The 25,086-nt window shown below is 36.8% G+C and overlaps 1 protein-coding gene across 1 annotated transcript in view; it reads left to right on the top strand.

Annotated features, from left to right (window-relative positions):
- Window positions 1-25,086, top strand: part of MYBPC1 (myosin binding protein C1) — a gene marked incomplete at both ends in the record, with an annotated part of 98,097 nt that overhangs the window by 41,308 nt on the left and 31,703 nt on the right. Inside the window, 12 exons of the mRNA XM_081249467.1 lie at window positions 631-779; window positions 1,117-1,234; window positions 2,726-2,777; window positions 4,822-4,878; window positions 10,116-10,282; window positions 11,226-11,358; window positions 13,125-13,249; window positions 14,229-14,334; window positions 16,220-16,386; window positions 18,115-18,277; window positions 19,368-19,474; window positions 19,799-19,932. Coding sequence (XP_081105593.1) covers window positions 631-779; window positions 1,117-1,234; window positions 2,726-2,777; window positions 4,822-4,878; window positions 10,116-10,282; window positions 11,226-11,358; window positions 13,125-13,249; window positions 14,229-14,334; window positions 16,220-16,386; window positions 18,115-18,277; window positions 19,368-19,474; window positions 19,799-19,932 — 1,478 coding nt within the window. The remainder of the gene's footprint in view (window positions 1-630; window positions 780-1,116; window positions 1,235-2,725; window positions 2,778-4,821; window positions 4,879-10,115; window positions 10,283-11,225; window positions 11,359-13,124; window positions 13,250-14,228; window positions 14,335-16,219; window positions 16,387-18,114; window positions 18,278-19,367; window positions 19,475-19,798; window positions 19,933-25,086) is intronic.

The following is a 25,086-nucleotide window of genomic DNA, read 5'->3' as shown; positions in this document are numbered from 1 at the left end:
GACTCATACAGAGTGAAGTAAGCCAGAAAGAGAAAAACAAAAATCGTATATTAATGCATATATGTGGAATCTAGAAAAATGGTACAGATGAACTGGTTTGCAAGGCAGAAATAGAGACACAGATGTAGAGAACAAACATATGGACACCAAGGAGGGAAAGTGGTGGTGAGATGAATTGGGAGATGGGGATTGACATATATATACTAATATGTATAAAATAGATAACTAATAAGAATCTGCTGTATAAAAAATAAAATAAAATTCAGAAATTAAAAAAAAGAAAAACTATCTTTGAAGTACAGTAAAGCAAAGTGCAATAAAATGAGGTATGCCTGTATATGTTATTTTATACATATTACTTTTGCTTGAATTCCAAACAAAAATCATTTCCACTGATTTCCCCATTGCTCTTTTTCTGCTCCATAAACCTCAAAAGCAGAAGCAGTTAGAGTATCCTAAGAACTAGGGTACTCAAAAAAAAAAAATCAGGGCCCTTTCATTGTTCAATTCCAGCAGTGCTGGTCACATCATAGGCTATGCAATGTATTCCTGTCTAACTCCTTCCATCCAAGAGCAAAACAAATGGCAATTTTAAAACCACAGTCTGAATTACTTGTGCTTTTTTCCTAGGTGAAAATATCACCTTTATAGCCAAAGTCAAGGCCGAAGATCTTCTTAGAAAGCCCACTATCAAATGGTTCAAAGGGAAATGGATGGACCTGGCCAGCAAAGCTGGGAAGCACCTCCAGCTGAAGGAAACCTTCGAAAGGCACAGTCGGGTATGACCCTGACCTCCTGCCGCAGGGGCTCAGCCAGCTCATTCCTCTGTGTGCGTAAAAGGTCATTTTCGGTTCATCTTTGAGAGACTTCAGTCCCAGAACATCTGCTGGAGTTCCCATTCCTAGTGTTTACACTCTAATGTGGTTGCCCTGCTGTCCCCAGGGGCTTCAGAGCATTGCATTGACCCCTCCCACACAGAGAACATTGTACCGGAATCCCCAGATACAGACACGTCTTTAAGCCAATGCTGAGGAACTGGGGAAATAACTGCAACGTGATGGCCTCTTTCTGTCGGCAAGGTAGGGCTGAAATATGTCCGGATACATTTCATTGCAGGTGTACACATTTGAGATGCAGATCATCCAGGCTAAAGAGAACTATGCAGGAAACTACAGATGCGAGGTCACCTATAAGGATAAGTTTGACAGCTGTTCCTTCGATCTTGAAGTACTTGGTAAGAGAGACTTTTAGTCTGGATAAGTTTAATTGTTTTATGTTTATGAGGTATGAGAGGATAGAGGAGAATAAGGCCATTTATTAGTATGAGATTTTGGAAATAAAATTTCCTTTAAAACTGTGTGTGTTTCTGATTGTGGTAGTCTCAGCAAGCCTGCTGAATTAAATTGTTATGAGACAATTTAAAAACAGAATTTGGAGGAATTTATTGTAAATATCTCTTATCGATGCTATTTAATCTCTCAGATAAGGGCCGATGACTTTTTTTGCTACTACTGAATGTACCTGTTTCGTTTGGTCCCTTTATTCCCACTGAGGTTTGGGGATAAGTTAATATGGGATGAAGATGCCAGGATACCCAGGTAGAAGGGAGGATTTCTCTTATAAGGACTGATGTCAGATATGGAAGTTCTTCATCTATATGTTCTGTGTACTGCCAAGAGTGAATTTAATAGGAATAAATTAAAGGTATATATGTACATAGGGGAAAAGACAATACTTTGATAAGTATACAAAGGGAAAGTTGACTTGGCAGCAAACATCATAAACTTAAAATGAATCCAAAGTGTGATGTAGCTACAAAAGACAAAGCTGAGATCATTTAAAACCAGAGCATTACAAGTGTTATAGGATCTAGGTTTAGGAAGTGATACCACTCTCTGTAACATGCTACTTGTTCCACATTTGAAGTAATGCCTTTGGCCATGGGTACCATACCTGCCCTGGGATCCCTCCTGGAGTAGGGTAACTGGGAGATGGAAGAATCCAGGAACTATGCCCCATTCAGCTTGAATGTGTAGATGAAGGAGGCCAGGCATTTATGACTCATTGTAAATAGGGGAAGGGCTGTCACACAGAAGGAAAAGGCCAATATCCATGTTCTCAGGAAGTGTTTAGGCAGATTAGAATCAAAAGGTGGAAATTAAGAGAAGGTGAATTTTGTCTTCACATTAGCACAAGCTCTTTCCTTAAAGCTAGATAGAGACACAACAGAAGGTTGTGAGGGTCCCAGTCTGAGAGTTGTCAAGCAGAGGGTGGGTGACCGTGGGTGGTGGTGCTGTCGAGATTTCTCTATTAAGTGGGAACTTGGTCCTGAGCACTGCTTCTTCAACCTGGCCAGGCATCTCTGAGAATCACCTGAGGGGCGTTTTCAGAATATTGATTTCCGGGAACCCATCCCTGATCTGGTGAATCAAAATCTCCAGCAGGGAGATCAAGAAGCTGACAGTTTTTAAGCTCCTTAGGTGACTCTAATGGGCAGACAGGTGGAATGACAACTGGATACGGTAACTCCTAAAGTCCTTTCATTGATTCTGTGTGAGGGGGGATGAGGTGTGATGCCTCCGCAGCTCAGCCATTGGGAGGAGAGCCATCCCCCCTTCACCTGGCATTCCTTCCATCTGAAGAATCCCCACAGCCTGGAAGGGAACTGAACACAAAACTGCCTTCTTAATGGGTATTTATTTTATTGTTTTCTTTCCTTTCAAAGAATCTACTGGGACTACTCCAAACATTGACATCAGATCTGCTTTCAAGAGAAGGTAACTTCAAAAGGGTAATCTAGGTATAGCTTTTGTATAACATGAAAGTGGAAGACTTTCAAAACACACTTTCCCTTCCTCCACACGCTATATTCCAAGTGAGATCAACTCTTTTCACTGAAGTCAAATATGCTAAATATTCAAAAGTTAGTGTTCAAGAGAAGCTGTGGGTTTAATATGCCAACTCGTGTATATGCTGATCATTTTTTAGAATATTCTTGTTAAAGGAAGCTCCCATTTTACAGGTCTATGAGGCTTCTTCCTTAATTGCATTATTTTCTTCCAAATGGCCCACAAAAATATATAACAATACACATCTCATATGGCATCAGTTAAGTGATATCAGAAAACTTATATTGCCTTTTATCTAGAAATCACGTATGGAGCAATTAAGCCATGTGCCCAGAAAACTACAATTAAGTAGCTACTTACTGAAGTTAGCACTGTTTAAATGTGGAATTATCCTAAATGAAAGACCACTGAGTCTGCTGGAATAAAGAACATTGTAGAAAGGCAAAATATAGATACTTACTTGATTTATTTTGCAACTGCCAAGGCTGAAAAATCAGGGGGTCAAAGAAGAAAAATGAAAAGAATTTTCTAGCCTATGAGAAATGTGACTAGCCTTTTCCTGCCATTAGTTTATGCTCTGTACTTAATTCTTCCAAAATACAAATTCATTCATGAGAGCAAATGTTTTGTTCTTCTTAAGACTGAATCCACATAACAGTGTTGTTGAATAAGGAAAGTCATCTGAAACTAGCATAAAACAACGATTTAGTCTGTTAATAAAAGTCATAGTTCCCTCCTAAATTATGAACAGATGAAAATTGTAATTACTTTTAAAAGATATATAATACTTCCTGATCAGTCAATTGTATTTTTTTAAGTCATAACTTTCAAAATCTCTTACCTTCCCTTCACCCCACAGTCAGCAAATGCATAGATCTAAAACTACATTCATCCTATGTATAAGTCTATTTTAAGAGAGGAAGACATAATATACTAAGTTTTGGGCTTTAAGAGAATAGCAATGTGTTTATGTCAAAAGGTCTTCTCCAAATACGTGCTATTAGAGAAATTTAGAAAACACATTATTTGAGCTCAATTCTTATAACTTACGTGTTATACACACTGTTTTTAAACCCACAGACTCTTTTCTTAGAAACCATAACTAACATTTGTAAAGAGCAGGAAACAAAATCTTCATTAAAAAATTAAACACGTAAGTAAATATGTAGTGCCATTTAAATGTCAGCGCCATAGCTTCTATTATGTTTAGAGTTTATATGAAATCATGAAGGTGGGTGCATGCCTAAATTAAGATGCATTTCTGTATAGGAGAGCACTTTTAAAAACTCCTAGTAAAGGGCTCAACAATTCCAAGGCAAACTTTTGGAAAATACGTTTTAAAAGGTATAAATATAAATAAGAAAATGAAAAGCTTATAATCCTTTCTCTTTAAAAGAGAAAGGAATGCATCTTTTAAAAAGCTCTGCACTAGCTCCATTTTTGTTATGTTGGTATCACATTATCTGATTAATCTATTAATGGACACAAAGAGGTTACCTTTGAATATAAGTTTTGTACTTACATATTTGACACTGGTACACTTCGTCCTCCAAGCCAATCTCTGTCTGACATGAATAACAGAGATCAGCAAAAGTCCTTTGCTTTTTACACAGGTATGTTTCCAGCGCCCCCAACTTGCAAAAACAAAGTACTTTGTGTTGCTTGGCTTAAGTGCATTTGTGTTACTCTATTTTAACACAAATCCAAGCAGTTTTATATATGCAATCTACAAAAATGTGCCTTCCGAAATCGTAGAGTAACACAAGCTCCTCATGTTTACTTTTCCACAAGTACATTCTCCAAAACTTAAAATGTCACTTGTGTGAAAAGAAAGTGTTTGTGTTGGTTTAGTCCTATGACTTGTGTGCTAGTACAAAATTGCATATACGTTATATGTAGAGTGTTTGGGGGAAACTGTTGTGTATGTGTCTCAGCATTAAACCCGGATTTGCTTTTCTTTTGTTAATGACAGTGGAGAAGGTCAAGAGGATGCAGGGGAACTTGACTTTAGTGGTCTCCTGAAACGTAGGTGAGAATCCAGTGATGGAGTGAGGCGCTTTGGCCTGGAAATCTTTTAGATACCCACTCAGAGGAGTCAAGTTTAAAGTAGATGTTTTTCAAAGAATTTCTCATTTCTTAAAATGTGTTTTGCTTATGGAATACTATAACAGCGTTGACTAAGAAAGAGACAGAGAAACAACTGCATACTAATCTGTTAAAGATTTTAGCTAATGCTTTTACTTTCTTTTTAAATGTTTCATGAGTCTTCACATACTTTCTTAGAAGGGGATGAGGAAATCTGAAAACTGAGACAGAGACTTAAATACCTGAATACTTTTTATTTCTCTCATGATTTCTATTATTTCAATCATGATTCCTTGTCATGATTGAATAAATAAAGCCTCCATTCTTCTGCTTTTGATATTTAACTGAAAAATCAATTTCAGAATTTTGGTAGAAGTCTTTTGGTAGAAGTCTCAGCAAGTGTATATATATATATATATATATATATATATATATATATATATATATATATATATATATACTTTAACATAGTATTGGTGATTTACTATATTTCATCAAATCTAAGAACCATTCATGTTAATATATACCTGTATTTTATAAATCACTAAGCAATGAAAAAAAATTGCTCCAAATTGTTTATTATGACATACTATTGACTATAAGGTACATCCTTATTTCAGAGATGTTTAAAATGTCCAAAAATGTGCATTTTTAGATGAGATAAAATATAGTAGTAAAATGGAGATGTGTTTAGTATTATCACTCACACTCCCTTAACTTTGTACTCTCCGGCAATAAAATTTATAGATTTTCATTATGGATATTTAGTATACAACCATTTTATAGAATTTCTGCCCATAAATATGCATATACGTAATCATAAATATACTATATTATATATAAAGATATACTTATCTAGATATTTACTAGAGCACAGAAGCAACAAAAGGAAAATGACTTTTGCTGGGATTGTGTTTATCTACCAAACTTGTGAATAAACAGTAAAACTATAATTCTAAATTAATGATATATAATATTGATAACAGTTTTCATTTAGCATTTTAGATTCACTTTTTATTATTTTTACTGCTTTCTATGGTTACTAAATAATCGTAAGTATAGATAGAAATGCTTCAAAACAAATTACAAATAGTAATAAATGGGCTTGTGTTCATTCTCAGTTTAGTTGGATGGCTTTATTCAAGTCCCTGTGAATGAAAAATTCACCCCCAGCTCTAAACATTTAGGTTGAGAACAGAAATATTAGCAGGTGCCATTTATTAATAACCAAATGGATATTAGCCAATCAGTAGACTTTGGCAGTATCAAAAACATTTTTCCTTCTCTGGATACTTCAAATAATCATTAGTCTCAATAATATTTATTAATTCCCCAGATGTATTTAAAGCAATAGTATATGAAGTGACCTTAGGTGAGCCTCACTCTTCCTGTTCTACAGGTGAGAAACCAAAGACCAGAGATGTTGAGTGACTTATCCCAAGTCACACAGCTAGTTAGAGAAAGGGCAGGGACCTAAATCCAAGTTTCCCTTTTCTGAGTCAGCACATTTCCTGTGACTCCACATAAGAAACGCCACACTGAATCTGCCTCAGAAGTTGGCGCCTCGGACATTTATAGCACAAATTGAAACTTTAGGAAGACGAGAGGTTTTTTGTTTTTTGGGGTTTTTTTTTCTGCATTTACTCCACCATGAAAATACTAAATGCTTTCTTTGTGTAGAATATAATAGTAGGTGATGTGAGGAAAAGAAATCCAGTGCCTTCCAGCATTTGGCACGTAGAAAGAGATAGATACATATTTGTGGAAAGGAAAAGGTAGTGGTTAAAACATGGATTTGAGTGTCAACTCTCCCATTTACTAATTACTGTGCATGACTTTGGTCAAATTATATGTCCTCCCTGAGACTTGTTTTCCACATCTGTAAATGTGGAGAATAAAACTACTTAAGATAATTATTGTGAGAATTAAGTTAAATGTAAAAGGCCTGGCTCATACAGGTGTCAAATATCCACTTCCCCCCAAAATGTGACATTTTCCCTTGAAGAATTTATATTAGTAAAGTGACAAAATACACATACACACACACAATCAATAAAAATGTAATACAGTAGATTATTAGGTGCCAAGTCTGATTAAAAGGAAAAAGAAAGAAAAAAAGAACAGACTAGTTCTACCAGTAGTTTGCAGGGTAAAAGAAATCTAATTAATGGTCAAAATGACTAAAGAAAAAAAAATTACTAGAAAAAAATGGGCAGTCAACATGTCTCCAGTTCTCATTTTCTTTACATCCCCTAATTATTATTTTGACTCATAATTAGATTGTTGTTATCATAAGACTATATTCATTTAATATACTATATACTAGTCCACCGGTATAACTTTAGAAATCATTGTGTTTTCCTACTAATTTGTGAATTGCATGTGTTTTCATTGTGGTAATGACATGTGGTTACCATTTCTACTCCTCCAAGGGTCTCTGGCAAAATCCCTATGAGTATAAATATCATTACAGCCAACATCTTTGTACAACAAAAGATCTCCCTGCCCTGAACAAACTCAGCCTATTTCAAATAGACATTAGATAAATCACAGTCAGTCTTTTGGGCAGTATCTTGTTATGGGACTTGACCTATATAAATACTTAAAAGTTTATTCTACATAAAATTTCTATAACTGCTTTATATTTCACTAGGAGTGTCAAGTTATAGAAATTTCGATGTAGATGGAAGTACTATAAATGTTATATAGGTCTATCCCTATGCTTGGAAAGGAATCAGTAGTGCCTATAGAAATGTGGCTTTTTCTCCATACTGAAACTTAATGTAGCCATGCAGATACGGTCATGTGCAGCCAACACAGTAAGCATAGATGTGTTCTGAATGAGTAAAGGAGATGCTACAGATGGCAGCCTTGACCTCACGTTCCAGGACAAAATAATGAATCCATATCCTTGCAATTTGGGATTCAGTGAAGTGATGGAGAGGAAAGGAAGAAGGAAGAGACAAGAGGACATTGGTGTTTGTATTAGGATTAAGGTCGTAGTAGAGTGGGGTGTATTTTGGTGTTTTAATGAGAAAAAAATGGTGAGGATGATTGGTTTTATGGATCTACCAACAAAACTGACTCAAGAAACACACTGAAAATGATGATCTTTATTACTGGCTTCCTCACATAAACATTCACCTCATTCATCTGGGTATATCTCTGTTTGATTTGTGCCTCTTGTTACCTATTTTAATCTAGTTTGATATCTTTAAATCTCTTCATCATTGTCAGGAGGACACTTGAAATGTGTATGTAATTCTTCTTGGTTGAGATACAAATTGAACACAATGTAGTATGGCATAATTTTACAATGTGGGGACTCAGGCTACTGTGACAAAAATAGAGCGATAATAAAGTGGATTGAGGAAAGACCCAGAGAATATATACATATATACACACATACACATTTAGATTGCAATTCTCCAAGACTTCCTACAAAATATTTAAATGTTATATTTGAAATTTAGACTGCTTTCAGGCAGTAGATATAGTAGATCAGGCAAATTATTACCAGTATTTCAACTTCAGGACAATTTTCTTAAGCTTTTCAATTTCCCCATGTTAATAGAGGGTGTAATTACCATTTCAGTGAAATGGAGATAATAGCTGTGTCTTGAGTCTTTAAGAGGCACATTTTCCTAATGGTGTTGCTGGTCCTTCCCACAAAGGTTACTGATGGACCAATGACCTCTCACTTCCTTCCATTTCCCAGATTTGCCTCAGCATCCTCTACTGGGCAAAAGACTTACACAACAGTGGAAATTAGATATGCAGAAGTCATCCTTGCCTAATGCCACCCTAAACTCTATGTTCATATTTATATTCTCCTCCCCTTCCCTGTGATTACAACCCCGTCTTTTCTCAAGAAATTCTGAAGCAGGTGTAATTAATTGGACAATGCAAACATATGCAACTCATTATTTGCTAACATGATAGTATGAATCTGTTTTCGCACTGATGTTAAGATGTGTTGACCAGTTTTCCTGGAAAAATCATATCCAAGCCAGCATTATTCACAGTAAGCAGTCACTATAACATTTCCAAATTAACCTTAGTTGATAAAAAGAGTCAACTAAGCTTAAACAAAATTAGGACTACTTAGCTAGTGAAGGAAATCAATTTGAATTATATTTTGCATTTATACTAAGTCTCTTTCCCTAAAAGTGTTTATTCCTGAGTTTTGTTTCATTTTTTGGTTTTAAAATACAAAGTGTATGTACTTTAAATCATATATATGTGTGTATATATATTAGTTATATATGTTCTTTATATGTTCTTTTGACAGTGATCAAAATTTAGTCATAATTTTGATAATTACACTAAGAAATTACTTTCACCTTGTTCATGGAATGCTTAATGATTTGCTTTACAGTTTCACATTTATATTTTCATGATTCATACCCAACCTGCTTCCAAAAAAGTTCAAGGCAATACTTTAAGATGAAATACGAGAGATTTCTGGATCTCATTCTCTTTTTTTTTACTCTGACAATTTAGAAAAAAAATAGTTTTCTCTTAAAAAGAATATGTATACACAAAAATCATATGAAAAACAACCAAAACAAAAAACAAACGCTTAGTCACAGTTTCAAATGTTTTTTGTATTAACAAACAGCAAAAATGGTTAATGTACACATTTACTAACATGGTAGGAAAAATGCCATTTGCAAAATCCGAAGATTTGAAATACTGTATTTGTACCATCTCCATATAGAGCTAGGGTATGCACGCCAATGAAGGTAGAAAGAGAGCATTGTTCTTTCACAGACCAACACCTAAAATCTTCTAGTTCTTAATCCTTATTTCAATATCGATATCCTAGATGAAAACATTTCTTTTAAGTTCCTTAAAATCTCACCTCCTATTTAGACTTGCAAGTTGAAAATAAGTAAAAATATCTTAAGGATATTTCCTGGTATCCTCCTCTCCCCCTAATATTGTGTTTTTAACTAGGAAAACGAGAGCGTTAATATAAGTGCATGTATCTGATCTTTGACTAACTGGAAGTTTCTCTGAGACTTCAGGCAAAGTACACTTTCCCCTCGGCTTTAAGGACTCAGGCTTTAAACACAGCTTGTAGCACTGACCCGAAAAATCGGTGCCATACTCCGACCTTCCTTGTCTTTAAGGGCCAGTGGGCAGCTATTAAACTAGGCAATGGTTCTCCCCGGTTAGGGAGGTGAAACAGCAGGAAGAAGAACCTGAGATAGACGTGTGGGAGCTGCTGAAGAATGCGAAACCCAGCGAGTACGAGAAGATCGCCTTCCAGTACGGCATCACTGACCTGCGCGGGATGCTCAAGCGGCTTAAGCGCATGCGCAGAGTGGAGAAGAAGAGCGCAGGTGAGCACCCCTGGGGGAGATTAATCCTTCCTATTTCCTGCTGGGTTTGGGGACGGACTAGTTGGGGTGGAATTTGTAGGGGTTACTCTTCTCTTGGTTAACTTGACTTCCGGTGAAGTAGTTTACTGCCCCGCACATCACAGGCTAAGCGGGTAGCAGACAGCTACTGAAGGTTTAAGGTAACAGAAGGTGCATTACAGTGACACATACAATGTATTATATAATGGAATATTAAACATTCCCGCTGTTACTGGGAATTTCTCAGCGGCCCCTTTCTCCAGCCTCTGCATCTCTCCCTCACTCTCAAATTCCTGATTCTTACTTAGGCAGAGTAGATTCTATGTTTCTTTGTTTTACTGTTATATTCTTCCACCCATTTGATGAGGCATGGGGAATTCACTTCTCACACCCGATATGGTTACCCAAGTGTTTAAACATGCCAATATTTGGGCAAGTTTCCACAGTACAAAAACTTTGATAAGCCTACTATTTCAGTTAGTCAAAGGCATTCCATTTAAGCTCACGAGTCATCGAAGGTATCTCATAAATTATATGATAAAAAACTGTGACATAGATGTACACAGATAATGCCAGTGATCCTGATAATAATCATATTAGGAGAATGAGCATGTTCTTCAAGTCCAAATTTCATTTGGATACTTTATATCATACATTCCCTGAAGAATGAAGATAATCATTTTTGAAGCCTCTTCAATAATTCTTATGTTTCTTCCAAAAGCATGTGGATTCTCTTTACATTTTTAAACCATCTTATTGTTTATAAATCGATTCAGACTCCTAAAATATACAGGATAAGTTGGAAGGTTCCTAATTCTTCTTCAGTCTCAATTTTTTATTTAGCTTTAGGTTCTCATACATATATTGACTATTTAAATTCATAGCATATGCATGTGAACATAGTTTTGCTTCTTCTCTCTTACAGCTTTTGCAAAAATTCTCGATCCTGCATATCAGGTTGATAAAGGAGGCAGGGTAAGATTTGCTGTGGAACTGGCGGATCCAAAGTTGGAGGTGAAATGGTATAAAAATGGTCAAGAAATTCGACCCAGTACAAAGTAAGTGGAATTTGTGAATAATCAGTGGTAACTATGCAAATCAAAGAGTAATTTGACTTAATTTTCTATGCCTAGAAGCACTTTTTAGTTATACCTGTATGATACAAAATCATATAGAGGGACAGCAAAAACTTTTCATGTATTTTGGAATCATCAAAATTATAGTACTATATAAATTAAACCCTGTTCTATGGGTTTTTTTTGTTTTTTTTGTTTTTTTTTGCGGTATGCGGGCCTCTCACTGTCGTGGCCTCTCCCGTTGCGGAGCACAGGCTCCGGACGCGCAGGCTCAGCGGCCATGGCTCACGGGCCCAGCTGCTCCGCGGCATATGGGATCCTCCCAGACCGGGGCACGAACCTGTATCCCCTGCATCGGCAGGCGGACTCTCAACCACTGCGCCACCAGGGAGGCCCCCTGTTCTATGTTTTAATTCTATACAAACTATTTCAAGTGATTCCTAACTATGGATTTGTGTCACTGTAGGTTATATGTGATTACTTCAGAGCATTGCCAAACTTCTCCCAGTTTTTTTAAAATCAAATTTTGAAAAAAATTGAAATCTATATTTGATATACCAGCTGGGAATCACACCTTATAATTAGATAACTTTTGTTTTTCCAGAGTAGCATCTAAAGCCTGTGTTTTATTGTTTTATGGCCCTTTCCCAAATGAAGGAAACAGACTATTCCCTGATATCTGATGGTATCGCTAGTCTATTATGAAACTACTTTACAGAGATCCTTCTCAGTCTGAGAGATTTTCAACTTCAATATATATTTTTTAACTTAACAGGAGCCACGTGCATATTTATAAAAGACTTTAATCCTGAATATATGTCACTTCTGTGGTACAATTAGGTGGATTCCAATTTCTTAATGTGGTCATGCTCTCGGAGTGACTTTGTGATAATAATGTTTATATCTGGTAAAAATCTCTTGAAGGCAGCCTGAATTTACCAAAAACATAATTTTACTTGGTTATCTTTATCTAGAAAAATGTTGCTTAGTGTTTTGTTCTTGAAGTCTTCAAGTTGAGAATTTCCCAAATGAGAACTTTTTCTTTAGTCTGTTATGATGCCCTAATATATCCATTCATAATCTAGGTCACAGATAATCAAATTTTGCAATCTCCTTAGATTTCAGGTTTTTGTTTCCAAACACTCAACTTCTTTCTTAGTAGATGATAACTATGATATAATAACACTAGTTCTTAAGCTCATTTAAGAGAATATCACATTCTATAGAATTTACCACCTATGTTAATGATTAAGTTCATATTATTGCTTAAATTGTATAATCATTTATTCACCCAACAAAATCTGTCTCACTGGGCTAGCAAGGAGTGAAATCAGTGAATCAATGAAAAAGGTCATCTCTGTCCCTCTATAAAGTAGATGAATTGCTCACTTTTAAAAATGTACAGAGTGAAAAATCTTAGCCAACCCTATTTTCCAACAATAGGTTCATTGGCAAATATGTGAGTACTGATTTATATTTGAAATGAAAAACATACATAAAAGAAAATGACAAATTAAGTATTATGTGTAAATATGCATATGTGTTACATTACATGTTATAAAGATAGAAATTGGTTTCATGTTTGATGTTTATTAAACTATGTAAGACATGGCTACATAAATTGCAGATCAAAATTACTGTTTCTGACTTTCAAATATTACTGAATTATAAGCCAAATTTGCTGGCAATAAAGAAAAGAATAAAATGAAGTTCACGGACTCTGTTTATCTTCCTTCTGTTTAAAACAGATACATCTTTGAACATAAAGGATGCGAAAGAATCATGTTTATCAATAACTGTGTGCTAACAGATGATTCAGAGTATTATGTGACAGCTGGTGATGACAAATGCTCCACTGAGCTCTTTGTGAGAGGTAAAGTGAAATTTCTTACTGTAGCCGTCAAGAGCCAATAGCCCTCCTTCTCTCAGGGGTAATAATCAAAATGGAAATGATGAAGTGAGCTTTTGAGCTCCAGAGCAGAGATGGTAGTACCTCTAGAGATGGTTTATCTTGGGTGTTAGATTGGCTCTGGATTAAAGCCTCTCTGTACTGGCAGTTATTGTGTATCCCAATTAATCTTCAGGTTCGTTGAAGACTAGAAAAGCCAAAGGGAGAAAAAAACTGCTGAGTAAAAATGCCTTGTAGTTTTGGCTCAAGCAAGCAGTATTTTGCCATATAATTGTTCTCGTGATAACTTCTGAAACCCAGTAAAGTCTACTGGATAACCATTTCACACACTCAGCTGATCACAAATAGATTTCCCTTGAAACAGCTTCATTAGTAAAGGGCATCAATCGTTGGCACTGAGATCACTGAAGACCATCATTTACTAAGACATTGTGAAAAGCTGGAGGGTGTCAATGAAGCCATGAATCACTTATTTTCTTTATGAGGACCTATGATTAAGGCAGCTCTGTAATCTTGAACATCAACTATACTTCAATTAAAAAAAATTTTTTAAAGACAATTCTGCAATCTCTATCATCCGTCTAGAACCAGAAGTAGAGAATTTTAGTGTTACAGGTTCTCCTTCCCCAGAAATGCCTACCATCTGGTATCTTATTTGCCAAAAGAAGGATATCTGATACAATGTGTCTGCTCTCTAAAACAATAATTTATTTGATTTGAAGAGTTCTTAGAAAATTGGAAAAACTTACCCAGGGTTGCCAGCTATTTATTTTGCCATGAAAAAATCATAAAAAACCTACCTACTACCTACCACCATCTAACCATGGCTCTATGATGGATGATACTTTCTTATTGTTGGTTTTTCATCTGTGAACAAACCCAGGGTCACAAGGCAGGTTTTTGGACATTTAATGATTATGATCTTCCTTTTTTTTCACACTAGAGCCTCCAGTTATAGTAACCAAACAGCTGGAAGATAGAAGAGCATACTGTGGGGACAGAGTGGAATTAGAATGTGAGGTGTCTGAAGATGATGCCCATGTAAAATGGTAAATAGCTTTCCTGAAGTTTGTCCTTTTTTTTTTTTTTTTTTGGCTGTGTTGGGTCTTTGTTGCTGCACGCAGGCTTTCTCTAGTTGCGGCGAGCGGGAGCTACTCTTCATTGCGGTGTGCGGGCTTCTCATGAAGGTGGCTTCTTTTGCTGAGGAGCACGGGCTCTAGGCGCGCAGGCTTCAGTAGTTGTGGCTCGCAGGCTCAGTAGTTGTGGCTCGCGGGCTCTAGAGCGCAGGCTCAGTAGTTGTGGCTCACAGGCTCTAGAGCGCAGCCTCAGTAGTTGTGGCGCACGGGCTTGGTTGCTCCGCGGCATGTGGGATCTTCCTGGACCAGGGCTCGGACCCATGTCCCCTGCATTGGCAGGCGGATTCTTAACCACTGCACCACGAGGGAAGTCCCTGTCCATTTTTAATAGACAAAAAAACTACCTTCATAGTTTGGAGAACAGGAAATTGCATTTACAGATATGCAAAGGATCTCAACCTCATTCATGTTAGAAGAAGTTTTAACTAAAACTATACTAAGATACTGGGGGTTTTTTTCACCTGTGAAACAGAAAACTGAAAAAAGATCCAGAATTCTATATTGGTAAGGATATAGGGAAATAGGCACTTACTAATAAATGGATGGCTCAAGGTTCTCCAGGTCTATTTGACTCCAAAGCCCACCGGTGCTCTATACCATGCTTACTCTCACTATGCCATACTGGCAAGTTACATGGAAAGTATACTTTTTTCAAAAAAAAAAAAAGAAAAAGAAAATATACTTTTTTCATGTTATTTCTAGTAACTTTATTGTTACAGCATCTCAGAAAAATACTTTAGACTGAGATTTACCAATTACTTTAACATTTCTTAAAAATAAAAAGCGTAGTTTTGGGGTCAGATGGGAAGTGTTTTCTCAAGTTCTCTGTGAGTAACCTCAAAATTAAAGACTAGACGATTCGGAATCTTAAAATCTTAATTGAGAAACAGAGTAAATTAATTATGCAGCAGGAATCTCTAGTAATTGGTACAGAATAGATTGTTCATTCTAATCTAGAATCACAAGTGTCTTTAAAGTGTATTAAGATGATATTCTTACTAGTGTGCGTCAAGAGCCTAAACGTAGGTAATATCCACTGTTAGCATCTTTATCTGATTGATCTTAAATGGAAAGAGTGGGCTTATGTTTTTAATGTCATTTTTCAGACAATACTTGTCACGATATTAATCTATTGATACATTGATCCATACATTCTTTTTTTTTTTTTTTTTTGTGGTACGCGGGCCTCTCACTGTTGTGGCCTCTCCTGTTGTGGAGCACAGGCTCCGGACGCGCAGGCTCAGCAGCCATGGCTCATGGGCCCAGCCGCTCCGCGGCATGTGGGATACTCCCAGACCGGGGCATGAACCCGTGTCCCCTGCATCAGCAGGCGGACTCTCAACCACTGCACCGCCAGGGAAGCCCGAAACATTCTTTAATTCAACAAAAAGTTCTTGAGTGTCTGGTATCTGTATCCTGAAGGGTCTTTTTTTTTTTTTTAATTTATTTTTGGCTGCATTGGGTCTTCATTGCTGCGCGCAGGCTTTCTCTAGTTGTGGCAAGCCGGGGCTACTCTTCGTTGCAGTGCACAGGCTTCTCCTTGCAGTGGCTTCTCTTGTTGCGGAGCGTGGGCTCTGGGCGTGCGGGCTTTAGTAGTTGTGGTGCGTGGGCTCTAGAGCACAGGCTCAGTAGTTGTAGTGCACAGGCGTAGCTGCTCCGCGGCATGTGGGATCTTCCCGGACCAAGGCTCGAACCCGTGTCCCCTGCATTGGCAGGCGGATTCTTAACCACTGCGCCACCAGGGAAGTCCCTGAAGGGTCTTTTATAAAACTTTTTTTTATAATCTATTTTAACTCAGGTTTAAGAATGGTGAGGAAATCATCCCTGGTCCAAGATCAAGACACTACATTAAAGTTGATGGCAAAAGACACATTTTGGTCATAGACGAAGCAACAAAGGCTGATACTGCAGAATATTCTGTAATGACAACAGGAGGACAGTCAGCTGCTAAACTTACCATTGACTGTAAGTAAGACTTCCTTGGATGTCTTCCAAGCTGTTTTACTAGTGTCTTGTGTTTGTTAATTCAGTTTTAGGAGAGTTTCAATCTATTTGACTTCTACTTGTGGCAATTTTAAATATGTAAAATTAGATTCCATTCCAGCTGAGTGTCTATGTCATATCAGTCAGGGACTCTAAGAACTTACTACTCAGTTTAATAGTAGAATACCAATATTGGGAAGGAAGTATAAAAATCACCTGCCAGAGAAGTTACCCAAATGGTTAAGAAATATTTCAATCCCCAAACCATATAAATACATGATAAATACTTAGATATGATATCAAATCCTGATATACTGTTTGCTTAATCCTTTGGTGACCTTTGGTCTGGTGAACTTGCTATCTCTTCAATAAACAGTCAACATTCTTCAGTTACATTTGGGCTGAGAAGTTGCTCTAACTAATGGGCCTCAATTGAGAAGACTAAGAGCTAATTTGCCGATATGCTTTATTTTTTTTAACAATTTTTTAAAAGATTTTTTTTGACGTGGACCATTTTTTTTAACTCATTATTGAATTTGTTACAGTATTGCTTCTGTTTTTTATGTTTTGGTTTTTTGGCTGTGAGACATGTAGGATCTTAGCTCCCTGACCAGGGATCGAACCTGTACCCCTTGCATTGGAAGGCAAAGTCTTAACCACTGAACCACCAGGGAAGTCCCCCGATATGCTTTAGAGGCGTGAAAGAATTCATGTCCTTTCCCAAATGCCCCCTAATGGTAGTCAGCTCTTGATGGTAGAGTCTGTCCCTTCCAATTAGCCATGAAAATTAGAATAGCGAACTTCACAAGAAGATCGGTAATACATGCAGAGCAGAAACCCTGCTTCCTTATTTCTTTCTAAGTCCAGTTGCAATTCATATGATTATTGAATTATTTGGAAGTAATTGCAATACACTGCTTATGTTTTGTGGAATGATGGCCATTGTAGTGTAATATCAAAAAGTTTTTTCAACCATAGGCAGATCCTTATCTGATATTTGTATCCATTTAAAGCAATTACAGTCAGTCCTGCTATAATGTAACATATGCATTTCTAAAAATTACTGTGCTGTACAAAGTCATGCAATTAAAATCATAGGGCTAATGGGGTAAGTGGGGTTAAGGACACAACACTCAACAATTTTGTCAGGGACACATTTTTTTAATAAAATGATAAGAACCTAATAAGAAAAAAACAGTAGTACAGTTTTACAGATGTTAAATGGTTAATAAATACTACAATAAGTATGGCACTTTACCTTGAAAAAGACCTGAAATTTGCTTGTGGAAGTGGTGTCAGAAGTGTTGCAGTTTGTGAGCTGTTGTGAAGTAGTGGAAGGAGGTTATTTGAAATTGGATGGAGAGCTGTTATCTCAGATGTGCATGGATGTGGCTCATTTAACATGGGTGAACTGAAGCAGCTGGTAGATGTTTGAGGCGTATGTGTGTGCTCTGTGCGGTCCTACCTGACTCAGTTCAGCTGGGTGCCGTTTTCTGGATTCACCTAGTCTTTCTCATGAATAAAATCATGCATAATGGAACGTGAAATGTGTGTTATGCTCTAATTGTCCCCGAATATTTCAACTGCATTGAACAAATTCTCATTTTCAAAACAAGCATTATAGTGAAACTGTACCATTGTGAAATGACACCATCTTGGCCTGTCTGGAATTTAGATTTGGCACTTAATAACCATCTATTATTTCTGCAGTAAAACCTCTGAAGATATTGACGCCTCTGACTGATCAGACTGTAAATCTTGGAAAAGAAATCTGCTTGAAGTGTGAAATATCTGAAAACTTATCAGGAAAATGGACTAAAAATGGCCTACCCATTCAGGAGACTGACCATCTAAAGATTGTTCACAGGGGAAGGTAAGTAAGCTAGGGTGGCCCCTATGTGAGGGCTGGTCCCCATCTTCACTTCTTCTGCTTCCTAAATTACATGATTGGTAAGAATGTTTGGAGAGTACTCATAGGGAGAGGCTCTATTTCCGGTTCTTTGCTTTCAAATAGCAAGAATATGTGACTTCTCTGTCGTACATCATGTCCTACCTGTGATCCTGTACCTGTACCTTACAGTGAGGTGCTGTGTTATTTCAAAACCCATTGACCGAGTCTTTCCATATAAACATGAGCTTAGAGGATACTGAACTCTAGTTCAGGAACTGGTTGAATTGGATTCACTGTCCCTAACCAGTAAGTGTCATATGACCTTTCCACAATTTTTTTTGCTGAGGGGGGGATGATTTGCATAATATCCTAGAATCTAGCAAAGATGTAGGACAAGAGTTCTTAAACTAGGATCCATGGATTTTTAGGAGACTGTGATTGAACTTCAGGGGCCCCCCTAAATCCTTTGAAATTGTAAGCAAATTCTGTGTGTACAAAAATACTTGTTTTTCTCCAGATTGAGGAGCCATAGTGTCCATCAGATATTCACTGGCTCATGATGCCAATAAAGTTAAGAACTATTGCTCTTATGCCAATACTTTATAATAACTATAAATGGAGTATAACCTTTAAAAATTGTGAATCACTATGTTATATACATGAAATATATAATAATGTACGTCAACTATACCTCAACTTTTTTTAAAAAAAGAACTGTTGCTCTTAGTTTTGGATAAAAAGCCAAAGTCAGGTTATTCTTGGTAATTTCTTGAATCTTAAAATATGGTATCAGTGAGGTGTTATCTTCTATCCTTTTTTAAGCTATGAGATTTTAAAAAGGCACAAGAGATTCTTGCATAGTAAGCAGGCTGTATTTGTAGAGATAGTTTCATATAGCCCAAAATAAAAAATGTGGATCAATAAATAGGATAATTAAGGCATCACATTATTCTCAGTCTCTCTCCAGGCTGCACTAAACAAGTTAAGATAAAACCAGGTATCTCCTCAGTTTGGGTCCTACACAGTCTAAATCTTTGCAAAGTCTTAGAAATATGTTTTTTCATTTCCTTAGAATCCACAAATTAGTGATAGCCAATGCTGTCGTTGAGGATGAAGGTGATTATGTATTTGCACCAGATGCCTACTCTGTTACTTTGCCTGCCAGAGTTCATGTTATTGGTGAGTAGATAAAAGAAATCATTGCAGAGTTGTGTTCTTGTTTTTCTGGTTTTGCTTACCTTGGAATTATATTCAAAATGTGATATATAAAGAAAAATACATGAATTGGTAGTAATCACTAATCATAATAGTTGATTCTTAAGAGGTCTTAGCAATGAAGTAGTTTTGCAAGGTACCAGGCACCAACTACTTTGACTCCGCTTATATCCTTTTTGACTGGATAAAATATTGGTTACTACCAATGTTTAACAGTAGCCAAGTACTAACCAAGATAATCACATGGAAATAACCGTCTGATAACAAAGGCCACGGTTAATATTCCAGATCCTCCCAAGATCATACTGGATGGTCTTGATGCTGACAATACAGTGACAGTAATTGCAGGAAACAAGCTTCGTCTAGAGATTCCCATCAGTGGAGAACCACCTCCTAAAGCCATTTGGAGCCGAGCAGATAAGGTTTGTTTGAGTCACACACACACACACACACACACACACACACACACACACACACACCCCACACCCACCCACACACACCCACACCCACACACACACCCCCCCACACACACCCACACACACACACACACCCACACCCACACCCCCCCCCACACACACACCCTACCCTACTCCCTGCCTCCTGTGAGTCACATGAAAGAAGGCAGGAAATAAATGTACAGTAAAGATGTAATTCCTTTAATAAAGAAAGATCACTGATTTTCAGGCAAATATAATATCTATTCATTTGCTTTTCATATTTCTGACTACCTACTATGTGACCCTGTGCATATGCATATGAATGTTATTATGTGCAGTGAATGAGGTTCTACCTTTCCTTCTAATGGGTGTCAGGGAATGGGGTGGAAGAGAAATAGACAATGAATTATTAAATAAATAAATAAACAAAGTCACTTTGGATAGTAATGAGTCCTACGAAAATTAAAAAAACCAAAAAACAAAAAACAGGGTGGGACTTCCCTGGTGCCACAGTGGTTTAAAATCCACCTACCAATGCAGGGGACACGGGTTCGATCCCTGGTCCAGGAAGATCCTACATGCCACAAAGCAACTAAGCCCATGTGCCACAACTCCTGAGCCTGCTCTCTAGAGCCCGCAAGCCACAACTACTGAGCCTGCATGCCACAGCTACTGAAGCCTGTGCGCCTAGAGCCTGTGTTCAACAAGAGAAGCCACCACAATGAGAAGCCCGTGCACCGCAAAGAAGAGTAGCCCCCGCTCGTCGCAACTAGAGAAAACCTGCGCACAGCAACGAAAACCCAATGCAGCCAAAAATAAAATAAAATAATTATTTAACAACAACAAAACAGGGTAATATGATTAGTAAATGACTGCATGGGGCATGAGAACAGCCTCTATGAATGACAACAAGGAACCATTTTGAGAAGATCAAAGCAAAGAGATTTCCAGTTGATGTCAATGCAAGTGCAAAGAACAAGAGGAGAGAATGCACTTAATGTGTTGGAGGAATACAAAGAAGGCCAGTGTGGCCAAGGCAGCGTGAGTGAGGAGGAAAATAATAAATAAGATTGGAGTGGTAGAGTCGAGCCGGCTCCAGTGTGACTCTGCAGCTTCCTGTATAAAATGTTTTAGGTGCAGTAAAACTGTTCCATATGATACTAAAATTATGGATACGTGTCATTATAGGTTTGTCAAAACCCATAAAATGTACAACACCAAGGGTGAACCCTGATGTAAACTATAGACCTTCAAAGATAGCAATTTGTCAATGTAGGTTCATTAATTATAACAAGTGTACCCACTCTAGTGGGGGATGTCAGTAGTGGGGAAAGTTATGTGTGTGTGGAGACGGGTTATATGAGAACTCTTCGTACTTTTTCCATTCAATTTTGCAGGGAACTCAAAGCTGCTCTAAAAAATAATTTGTTTTTTTTTTAAATGTTGGAGAGTGTTTCCTCCTTTTCCATTTTCTGGAGAAAAAAAAAAGCTTTATTGAGCTATGGGACAACTTCAAGCAGTCAAATCTATGTGTAATTGGAGTCCCCAAAGAGGGGAACATAAAAATGTAGAGAAAAAATGGCCCCAAATTTTCCAAATTTGATAAAAACTAGAAAATCTCAGATACAAGAAGCTCAATAAAATCCAAGCACAAGGAGCATTAAAACATCTACACCAAAAAAAAAAAAAAAGACATCTACACCAAGACCCATCATAATCAAATTGCTCAAAACCTGTGGTTAAGAAAAAATCTTAAAAGTAGTCAGAGAAAAAGTCACATTAAACCCGTGGGAACAAAGACAAAGATGACAGCTGATCTCTCTGGAAACAAAGCAAGTGAGAAGACAGTGAAGCAACGTTTAAAGGGGGAAAAACTGTCAACCTAGAATTCTATACTCAGTAGAAATAATTATCAGAAATGAAGGCAAAATAAAATTATTTATATACAAAAGCTGAAAGAAGTCATCTCCAGTAGACTTGCACTACAAGAAATGTTAAAAGAAGTCCTAAAGTCAAAAGGAAATGATACTAAGATGAAAACATTTTCACAAAGGAGCTATCAGTAAGTGGGTCAGAAATAATAACTACATGGATAAATATATAAGAATTTTTTTCTTATTATTTAAATCTCCTTAAAAAGATACTTACTTGGTTGTTTAAGCAAAAATAATAACAATGCACCATGGCCTTCAAACATAAGTGTAAGTAAAATTTGTAACAATGAAAACATAAGGCCAAGAGGGGAGAAAGGAAGTAAGGATTGAAAGGAGTGAAATGGACATATGCTATTGTAAGTTTCTTTTGCTAAATGTAAAGTATCATAATACCACATGAAGGTAGACTATACTCTAAACCCTAAAGGAACCACTAAAACAATAAAGAGTTATAGCTAATAGGCCAACACAGGATGTAAAATAGAGCCACAAAAACATATCTAATGAATCCAAACGGAGGCAGCAAAAGAGACACAGGACAGATGGGACAAATAGAAAACAATTAGCAAGATGATAGAATTACAAAGAAAAATAGGTACGTTAGAGATTTTACTACTTTTCTCAATAGCTGATAGAACAAAATGTACAAGTTTTGAGAAATACTATCAACCATCTTGATGTAGTTGACATTTATAGAACACTCCATTGAACAAAGTAGACTGGGCATTATTTTAAAATGCACATGGAAGATTTACCAAAATAGACCATAAATAAGTCTCAGTAAATGTGAAAGGATTCAGGTCATGCAAGGTATATTCTCTGACCACAGTGGAATTAATTAGAAAACAATAACAGATTTGGAAAATTTCCAAATATTTAGAAACTAAGTAGCTTTTTAAAAGAGTAACTCATGGATCAAAGAAGAAATTACAAGGGAAATTAGAAAATATTTATGAACACAACACATATCAGAATTTGCAAAATACCACTAAATCAGTACTGAATAGCCCTATCTCTATGAAAGAAATGAAATTTGTAGTTTAAAATCTCTTCAAAAAACAAATTCCACATCTAGATGGCTTTATTGGTTAGTTCCACCAAACATTTAAGAAAGAAATAATACAAATTCAATGCAAACTCATCCAGAAAATTGAAGAAGAGAAGATAGGAATACTTCCCAACACATTCTTTTTTTTTTTTTTTTGTGGTACGCGGGTCTCTCACTGTTGTGGCCTCTCCCATTGCGGAGCGCAGGCTCCGGACCCGCAGGCTCAGCGGCCATGGCTCACGGGCCTTGCCGCTGCGTGGCATGTGGGATCTTCCGGGACTGGGGCACGAACCCGTGTCCCTTGCATCAGCAGGCAGACTCTCAACCACTGCGCCACCAGGGAAAGCCCCCCCCCAACACATTCTTGAAGGCCAGTATTACCCTTATAGCAAAACCAGAAAAAGACATTACAAGAAGAGAAAACTACAAATCAATATCACTCCTGAACATAGATGAAAAAATTCTAAACAGAATTTAGCAAATCAAATCCAAAAATACATAAAAGGAACAGTACATTATATCCACGTGGGACTTATCCCAGGAATGCAAAGGTAGGTTTAACATTTTCAAATAAGTTAATATAATTCACCATATTAACAAACCAGAGAAAAATGTGGTCATCTCGATAGACACAGAAAAGCATTTGACAGAATCTAACATCCATTCCTAGTAAAAATCTCTCAGCAAACTAGGAAGTGAAAGGAACTTCCTCAGCATAATAAAAGACATCCATAAAAATCCTACAACTATAATCCTACTTAATAGTGAAAGGTTGAATTCTTTCCCTTTAAGATCAGAAAGAAGAGAGAAAAGATGTTCACTCTCACCACTTCTGTTCAACATTGTACTGGAGGTTCTAGCCAGGGCAATCAAGCAAGAAAGAGAAGTAAAAGACATCCATTTTGGGAAGGAAGAAGTAGAATTGTCTTTATTTGCAGATGATATAATCATTGATGTAGAAAATCTAATGTAATCTGCAAAAAAATCTACTAGAACAAATGGTCATAGTAGCCTTATTTGTAATATTCAAAAGCTGAAAACAATGCAAATTCCATCAGTGGGTGAATGGATAAACAAATTGTAAGAAATTCATACAAGGGAGTACTGCAATAACTTGGATGACTCTCAAAATAATGCTGTGTGAAAGAAGCTGGAACAAAAAACAGAGTATTTTTTAAAAGCCATTAAAAAAAAACCTGACAGTACCAAATGCTGGCAAGGATATGGAACAGTTAAACTCTCATACATTGCTGGTGGGAATGCAAAATGGTACATCCACTCTGGAAAACAGTTTGGTAGTTTTTTATAAAGTTAAGCAGGAGCTTACCATAAAACTCCACAAGGCTATTCCTAGGTATTTACCCAAAAGAAATGAAATACATGCCCACACAAAAACTCATATAGGAATGTTTATAGCACTTATTTATAATTGTCAAAACCTGGAAATGACTCAAAAGTCCAGTTGTACAAATGTATTCCAACTGCACGTGGAACATGCAATGGAAAACTACTCAACAATTAAAAGGAACGTACTAGTAATACAAGCAGCAACATGGATCAGTCTAAAAATATGCACTCGGAAGACTACATACTGTTTGACTCCATTTATATGACATTCTGGAAAAGGGGAAACCAAAGGGGCAAATAATAGACCAGTGGGTGCCAGGGACCAGGATGTGGGGTTAGTGGGTTGCATGCCAAGGAGCATGGAGACACTGTGAGATGTGATGGAAACAGTCTGTAGCTTGATTATGGGGGTGGTTACACACTCACATAAATTTGTCAAAATTCATAGATTATATATCTAAAACTATGAATTTTACTTTATGTAAATTATAGCATAAGAAACAAAATAAAAGATAGAAATATGAAGAGGATAATATAACACCACCCTAAGTAAGTTATTTTTCTTTTCAAGCAGAACATCTTTTACAATCTTAAGATTAGAATTGGGCTAAAATGAGGAAAGTTTGTTCTATTATAAAATGAGAATTATGAAAATCATTTCAAGTATTCTTACCATTGTCACAATCTTATGTTATTGAAGACTTACAAGTCCTAATCCAGACACAAAAGAGTAGAGTTGACAATAGTGGCAAATTACCGTTTCTAAATTGCCTTGACCTTCTCTGTTTTTCCTCTTTGTATATTGGCTGT

The sequence above is a fragment of the Mesoplodon bidens genome (assembly GCF_964165515.1).
Source record: "Mesoplodon bidens genome assembly, chromosome: 11".
In the NCBI taxonomy this organism is placed as follows: Eukaryota; Metazoa; Chordata; class Mammalia; order Artiodactyla; family Ziphiidae; genus Mesoplodon; species Mesoplodon bidens.
The sequence above is the reverse complement of the archived record's forward strand: the minus strand, read 5'-3'. Positions and strand labels throughout refer to the sequence as shown.